Consider the following 8,473-nt stretch of genomic DNA (forward strand, 5'->3'; position numbering starts at 1 on the left):
CACCCTGGACAGAGGGGAGGGGGGGTCCACCCTGGACAGAGAGGGGAGGGGTCCACCCTGGACAGAGGGGAGGGGTCCACCCTGGACAGAGAGGGGGGGTCCACCCTGGACAGAGGGGGGGTCCACCCTGGACAGAGGGGGGGTCCACCCTGGACGGGTCTCCAGTCCATCTCAGGGCAGAACAGAGAGAAACAACTATTCACACCTGAGGAGGATTTAGAGAAGCCAGCTAACCTAGCAGTGATGTTTTTGGACTGATGGAGGAACCGGGGTACTCCAACACCGAAGCCATGAATTAGTGATCATCAGGACATAAAGTGGAAAACTGCATTGCTGTCCATTTCCAACTGTGAGATGCCACACTGTAGAAACTCCACATTCCACCAACCAATTCCACACCATCCATGTTTCTGTTGTTCTGAACAACTGCCGGAGGAACTGACACCTGGACAAACGCCTTTTCCTTCTTGGACCATCTTCTGCGTGTCTCCAGAGATCTAATGCCAAAGGCAGAGGTTGCCATAACAACTGGCTTGTTGTCTAATCACTTTATTACAGAAAGTTGGGGAGATTCAGGGAAAGTTTCTTTGTTCTGAATTTCCTCCTCAGAACTCTCTGAATCATCTTCCTCTGATTCTCCTTCAAACATTGGATCTTGATCTCCTTCATCTGAGGTTTAATCTACAATCTGCTTCTCAGAATGACTCCTTTTCTTGTCATTTGAAAAGAAACACAAAAGATGTTGGAAATAACTACAAATGTCCACTATGGAGGAAGTTTTTTTAAACAATGAAATATTATCATAAAAGACAGTTAAAATAATTCAAAATATGTTTCATATGTTGTTAAGACACTTGTCAACCTAACCCTAACTTAACAACCTTTTAAGGCTAAATTTGCTAAGAAATATATATTTTCACTAACTTTTCCTGTTCCCATAAAATGTGCTTGAACTGATGGAGGCCATCTTTCTGGGCGAGGAAGAGAAATGTACGAAGGCCGACCTCTTCACATTTGGTATCGTTGAAAAGCCCTAAATGTCCTCTGTAGATCCCAAAAGGATTTACCTGAGTAACATCGAGAGGATAGGAGATATTCAGGCTTATAAATGTCCTCCACAGAGGATACATTTATTGGTTAGTAAATAAAAATTCATGATCTTTTTTATCACTCATCGGCAACCACAGGACCTGTTAAAATAAATGTTTAACATCACAGTTTTATATGGAAATAAAACTGTGACCTTAGTGTCGATAAGCAGAAATGATGGTTAGTGACTGTGCTTAAAAAGCAGATAATGATCTTTACTGATCCTCATTCAGTGACTATCTTGATCAAATATCATAAAAAATCAGAGAATAACTCTTGAGATGGAGATATAGATGAAGTCTCAGTTACGACTGAAATATTTCATGGTAGTTGTAGGAGGGAAGGTTGCCTCATCCGTCCTCTGTTACATAATAAACCACAGGAACAGACTGTGTGAATCTAACGCTGTAAAGGTTTGTTTAATTGGTTCTCTATTTTTGGAGGAAGTTCTAACATTTCTTTTTTTTTTCATTTCAGATATGCTTGAATCGTGGATCTTCCTGCTTCTCCTAGTCCCGGGTAGATTAATCCTTTATAAAACATATAAATAACTGGCTGTTTGAATTAGCATCTATGATTTTAATGCCTTTGGACCTCTGCAGGGGGACAGATGTTCATGCTCCATAACACGCAGTTCGGCCTGTGTTTGGAGGACTCGGCCAACACCAGTCAAGTCATCTTGAAGAAGTGTGACCTTGACTCACTGGCTCAACAGTGGGTGTGGATCAGCCAGGGCGTACTGATGTGCGTCGAATCATCCAGGTGTCTGTCGGCTCAACAGGATGATCCGGTCCAAACCCAGTCCTGCCCGGAGCGAGACGTGGAAGCTCCAGAACCCATGTGGGACTGCAGCAACAACAAACTCATCAGCAGAAATACGTCCTTACCGCTGTCCACCGACGGACAGCGTGTCCTTCTTTCAAAGCACTTCCCTTATTTTGAGTGGAAGTCTATTGATGAGAGAAACATCTGCACAGCAAAGATCAGTAAGTTTCTGAATGTCCTCTAAATAAAAGCAGAGCTCAGTAAGGTATCTACCGGTATTTGCTATCTTCTCTTTAAAAAATAAAATAGCCGTGCATGTGTGAAAGAAAGACAGTCTCATTGGAATCTGCCTTTTTTAACAAAGAATTTTAAATTTTAACAATTTTTTTACACATTGAATTCCTTACACTGAATTTTTATCTGGTGAAAATTCAGTTGCAAAAAATTCTGATGCAAAAAATTTGCCCGCAAAAAAAATTCCCTACAAATGTGTTGACCTTCTGGGGAATCTAAGCCGAAGCAATCTACACTCAAAGTAGTCGAGGAGCTTCTAGCCAATGAAATGAGCTCATTTGGTCACGTGACACAACAGCTGGGCATAGCTTTGTTCCTGGCTGAATGAAGTTTGTTAACAAAATGTCAGGCAGCTACTAATATGCAGCCATTAGAGTTTTTCATCTAATGGCTGAAATAAGTGAGCCAGCTGGTGCAGCACCGCCGTCTACCACGGCTCTCCGTTTAATCCGCAAACTTTTCTCTTTTTTCTAACCAAATGAGCTCATTTCATTGGCTAGAAGCTGCTGATCTGCATGGAGTGTAGATTGCTTTGGCTTGAGTTCACCAAAAGGTCAACATATTTACAGTTCAACTTTTTGCAGTCGAAATTTTTGCAGCTGAATTTTCACCCGATAAAAATTCAGCGTAAGGAAGTCAATGGGAAAAAAAATTTTGTGTTTAAAATTTTGTGCACAAAAAAATGCAGATTCCAGTCGTTTTTCTTCCAAATGCAGGAGTTAGCTACTTTCTAACACGTAAAATTAGTCACTTCTATATTTAAATTCATGCTGAGCATAACCAAAGTAATTCATTCATTAGCTGTAATTAAACCTGTTTGCTGAACGGTGCAAACACATTGTAAAGGCTTAGACATGCAAAAAATAAATAAAATACTGCAAACTCAAAAATAATGCTAACAGACAAACGTGTAAAAGTGCTGCAAGAAGCAAACAGCAAGTTAAAGGTCATTACTACAACTTTTTAAACTTTGCTGCCAACGGCAGAAGGCAGCATGGACACCGAGGGACATAGAACTTCCTGTGTTCCTTCATCAGTTAGGTACATGTTTCCTAAACCAATAGGAAAATTCCACTGCTGCTCTTTAACCCACAGAGGGCAGCATCAACACTGTTTACTGCAGAATTCAATGTTCACTCAAATCTGGACAGTTATAAATAAATATATATATATATATATATATATATATATATATATATATATATATATATATAAAGGTACGACTATCAAGGCCAAATATATACAATTGATCTTCAAAAAATAGTTGATTTGAGGTTTAGTTCCTGTTTAAAATGGGAGGATTTCTACTCTCTCTTTGTCATAATTTACAAAACCAGAGGTTTAAATTAAAGTGGCTGTTTGATCAGGTTTGCTCTCCACTGTGGAGATATTTTTATATCAAAGGGAAACATTTTCCAGGACATTACAACTTTTTTCTTTTTTTAATGTTTTTTTGTACTACACTGTAAAAACGATCAAGAAATTAGGAACAAATGTGTTAAATGAAGTGTTTTTAGCCTTAATTTGAGCAGGTAAATAAGATGATTTGCCAATGGAATGAGTATTTTTACTCTTAAAATAAGATAATTAGCTAATATGCAGTTGCAATGAGACGATGCAATTGTTCTTTTCTTATTCTAAATGTAATTGTCTTGTTCCGTTGGCAAAGTGTCTCACTTACCTCCTCAATCCAAGAAAAAATGTGCTTATTTTAAGGAAAAATTACTTATTTAGATTTAAATTTTTTATATTGTCTGTCATATTTTTATCTTTAATGGCATCTTGCTTAAACTCTTTGTGCTCTATATAAGCTACTGGAACCAGAATTTCCCTGAAGGAGTAATCCCAAGGGATTAATAAAACTGAGTCTAAGTCTAAACATAACTCCTCTCTCCTTTCTTCAATGAACTGTTGCAAACGTAGATATACGTAGGTAGGAAGGATCTTTGGTTGACTGAAGACACCCTGTTGTTTATTGCAACTGTAAATAAAACAGTAAATATAATATTTCTCTATGAATGATGGCAGTGTTTAGTTTGGAAAGAAAAATCTATTTCCAAAATAATACAGTAAATGTCTCCTTCTGTCTCCTTGAACCCCAGTGGGCCTCAGCAGATGGCCGCTCACACTGAGCCTGGTTCTGCTGGAGGTTTCTTCCTGTTCAAAGGGAGTTTTTCCTCTCCACTGTCGCTACAAGCATGCTTAGTGTGAGGGATTGCTGAAGAGTCAATGAGTCGATGCAATCAGCTGGTTTTCCTTAGATAGAAAACTTTGAATCAATGACTGGATGATCTGGTGAACTGGAAAGTGACCTGAGATGACATGATGGGAATTGGAGCTATAGAAATAAACTGAATAGAATTGAATTGAATACTAGTCCTGAATAATTTGATGTATATTTCATAAAGTAATTGTGTCTGAGTGTTGTTTTGTTTCCAACCAGTGATTAATAAAACTTTCTGTGGATTTCTCTTCAGGATTCAGGAGAGCGGATGACGACCAGGAGCAGCTGGAGGATTCAGAGGAGCCACAAAATCAGGTGCAAGGCATGACGGAAAAGCAAAAGGAATATTTACGCTGGTTCTACCGCACAGAGGAGCGTAAGTACTGTAACATGGAATAACACGGCGAGCTGCAGACAGTTTCAGATTCATGCAGTTTCCTCTCCAGCCATAAACACCAAGAAAACTACAACACTAAACAGAAAAGATATAAGACTGTTGGTGCTATTTGACACGGTATAAAATATTGATAAATATTTCACACAATTAAATGTGAATTACTTTTTATTTTAAAGTTCCATTAAAACACAAGTAAAACACAGGTGTGAATGAAATGTGTTTTTTAAATAAAACAAAGCAGATAAATATTACCAGAGGTATATAAACTATCTTTAATTTAGCAGCAAGATAAACAAATCAAAACAAAGAAATCAATTACGTACAATGTTTTCTAATTAAATAAAACATTTAAGGAATGTTTATACCTCATTTTGATTTAAAAAAAAAAAAAACACAAAGAAGAAAGACAGAAGAAAGAGCATGCTTAAAAATAAAAACATAAAGAACCACAATCCGTCACAGTGTTAATATAATGAGAAATGACGGGGCTTCTAACATTTAGACATTAAATAGCCATTCCCAACTAATACTATTTTTTACAAAGATAACCTTTAACAGAATTCATTTTAGTTAAAAAAGTTAAATCAGTTGCATATAAAAACATAAAAACCCAACATTGACTGTAATCAATACACTTTATAAGGTTTGTTAGAAATACATAAAGCCTGTTTTATACTCCAACACTCCAGCAGCAGCTGAAGTTGTTCTGCCCAATAAAACACGGCTCCAGAATCATATCCCCAACTCTCTGTAGGGCTTTATAACCGTATGAGAGAACAGATATTTAAAGAACGCCAGCAAAGCCAAAGGAGTTGGGTTGGCAGAGCTCCTGAACAAAAGATAATGTAATCCTGGGTCAAGAGACGGTTTCTTAAGCAAAGGTTTAATTCCAGCAACCTTAAAAGCCTTTGGTACATATCCCTGTAACAGAGATAGATTAATCACATCTAGAATGGAGGAGGAGATCAAAGGGAATACCTCCTTAAATAACCTGGTTGGAACTGGATCTAACATCCAAGTTGAAGGCTTAGATGAAGACAATAGTTTTGCTAACTCTGAAAGTTCAACTGGATCAAAGCATCTAAACCCGGTTCAGATTCCATGACTACCTCAGACTGTACTCCCACCTGGGAGCCAGGATTACAGGACCTAAAACTGTACTCCCACCTGGGAGCCAGGGCATGATCAGGAGACCTGACAAACACTAAAACCTCTCACTGGTCCCCTGGGACAGGGACAGGAACTATAGAATAGCTAAAAACTAACGAAACAAAACTAAAAAACCATGTTAGCAGATTTGACTTTGCAGCAGTTAGACCAGTTCCTCAGCAGGATTCATTTTCAGCAGAGAAAGATAAAACCATCACACAGTACTTGCAGATTCTTTCTGAGCAACCCACCTGTATTTATTCACCATGACACGTGACACAACAATCATTGACATTTGGCTCTCAATTTACACATCACTTCCTCTGAAATAAAGGGCAATTTAGAGCAAAAATCTTGACAAAAAGTGATCTGGCTGCCATAGCTGAGCTGAGCCTAATATAAAGATACAGAAACAGGTGGAGAAGAAGAGGAATGATTAGGAACTGGGCAGAGTTAGGCAGGTGAATGAAGTGAACAGTTAAGGACAGCTATTGGGGCAGATCATGACATTTAGTGTCAGAGGGGATTCTGGTGATTTGGATTGATTTGATTCTTTTGGTACTTTAAAATTCTGACATCCAAAATCACATAAAAGAAATGGAACATTGCGTAATTCAGAAATATTCCTATGATGAACTCAGAGCCCTGTTACATGGCTATGACTATGAACCTAAACTGTTGATCACTAAAAGCTTTCTCCTAAATGAAACCAGTTTCTGGCAGCATGTGCTTCACCTGCTAATAGAGAATTACTTTAGATAAATTAGTTTTCTAGTAAAACCGAATTGGTGAAATCTGTATCTGGACCATCTTAAGATCCTCCTGATCTATTGAGCATTTTCAGGGTGCAGGAAAAAGAAGACAGGAGGGAAAAACCTACACTACAAAGAGACTGCCATGATTTTTACCTAAGAAGGTTTTTATAAATTTACTGTGGTCCAACCATATTTCTAAATTATTTATATAATCTAATCCTGTGTGATAGCTGTACTTTGTAGTCAGTTCAGTTTGTGACAGTACATTGACCATGTAAATGAGCCAATTAAATTAAAGCAGTACTTCCTTTTCACTCTTGCAGCGGCGATTTGGACCTATGTGTTGCTGGGGCTGGCCTTTGTCTGCTTGCTCGTAGGGTTTATGCTGCTTGGAATGGGAACCGTTGCCAACAAGTATGAAATTACACATCTTATGCCACAAACAAATAAAAATAGCTTTAAGTGTCATTTTATCGATATGCAGTTTTATCTTCAACAGGAGCAGGAAGGAGATAGCTAAATACAAAGCAGCTGCATCCCTTCTCCAGAAAAATGAAGGCGAAGAGCTTGAAATCATCTCTGCCCTTCGGGATAACGGCACATCTCCGCTGCCCCAGGGTCACAGCTCACCCATGTCTGAAAGGGACACATCCGAGATCAAGGCGGGGGACATTGTGGTGACATGGAAAGATGGAAACACCTCCTGCCTCTATTCTGATCATTCTGTGGAGAAGAAACTGGACGAGGAGGTGGAGAAGGCAAACGAGGAGAAACTGGAGGAAGTGTGGCAGGAAAGAGAAGCACATGACGAAGTGGGAGTGACAGAGTGAATAATGTTGCCTATTAAACGCTTTTTAAGCTTCTTTTGATTTAGTTTGAATGAGCTGTTAATGTGTAATGAGTTGACGGTTGCATAAAACTAATGAAAGCTGATGCACCTTTCAAACATACTAAAGGTCTTATTTAGAGCATGTAGCTGCTATAGTGGACAGAGTCAACTAAATATCGTAATCTTAAATGGTATCCAACAAACATGAACCCTTATTTAGTGAGTAACATATTTAAATAAATGTACAATCTGCTCGACAGTTTAAGTTTGTAATTGCTATTTTATATGACTGTTAATAAATTCCATCAGTACATTTCATGATGTCTGTCATGATTTTATCAAGAGCTCGGACCCACATGCAGATAAACCAGTCCAGAGAGACCAGGGAAAAGTTTAACAGGTTTATTAAGAAGTTTTGTGGTGGTTCCAGTGTTGCTCACCCAGAACTGAAAGGTGAGGAGAAGACACTGCGGTTAGTTCAGGTTCAGTGGGAGAATTGATTCTCGAACCTGAAGAGGGGAAAAGGTTGGCTGTCTCACGTTTCCAGAGATTAGGTTTACTCTTAGACTCCACAGCAGGTCAGGAATGTGTTCCGGTGTTTGTCTCATACGGAGGAGGGCTGACAGGGTTACCCAGAATGCGGTTGTTTGTAGAAGAACGGAGAAAGACTGACTGCCACTCAGAGTTCCTGCGGTACGTGAACGGACTGTTGTGCAGATGAATCCCTTGCTCAGTGTGAAGCTCAAACTTTTCCTCAGGGAAAAGTGGATCCAAACCTCCGGTTTGTATCCTCAGCTCAGTTTGAAGCTCAGTTGATCCTTCCAGGGAGAGAAGGTCAGAAAAACCCAGTTTGCAGGATGACTTCCTGCCGAGAGGCAAAGACAGAAAACAATGTTAAGACTCAGGTTGACAAAAACTCAGTTTGACTCAGCAAACCTCAGATTGGCTAGAGAACCCAAAACTGGCAAACA

General features: G+C 39.0%; 1 protein-coding gene across 3 annotated transcripts in view; it reads left to right on the forward strand.

Annotated features, from left to right (window-relative positions):
- Positions 1-7,805, forward strand: part of LOC107104815 — a 13,107-nt gene extending 5,302 nt beyond the window's left edge. For 2 of the 3 annotated variants that reach the window (XM_015404924.1, XM_015404923.1), the window contains exons 2-6: positions 1,567-1,608; positions 1,692-2,075; positions 4,626-4,748; positions 6,997-7,087; positions 7,158-7,805. In XM_015404924.1, coding sequence (XP_015260410.1) covers positions 1,569-1,608; positions 1,692-2,075; positions 4,626-4,748; positions 6,997-7,087; positions 7,158-7,503 — 984 coding nt within the window. In that variant the 5' untranslated portion in view covers positions 1,567-1,568 and the 3' untranslated portion in view covers positions 7,504-7,805. The remainder of the gene's footprint in view (positions 1-1,566; positions 1,609-1,691; positions 2,076-4,625; positions 4,749-6,996; positions 7,088-7,157) is intronic. The other variant, XM_015404925.1, reaches the window with a different exon arrangement.
- The last annotated feature ends 668 nt before the right edge of the window (positions 7,806-8,473 follow it).

The sequence above is a fragment of the Cyprinodon variegatus genome, unplaced genomic scaffold, assembly GCF_000732505.1.
Source record: "Cyprinodon variegatus isolate N-32 unplaced genomic scaffold, C_variegatus-1.0 Scaffold1899, whole genome shotgun sequence".
Classification (NCBI taxonomy): domain Eukaryota; kingdom Metazoa; phylum Chordata; class Actinopteri; order Cyprinodontiformes; family Cyprinodontidae; genus Cyprinodon; species Cyprinodon variegatus.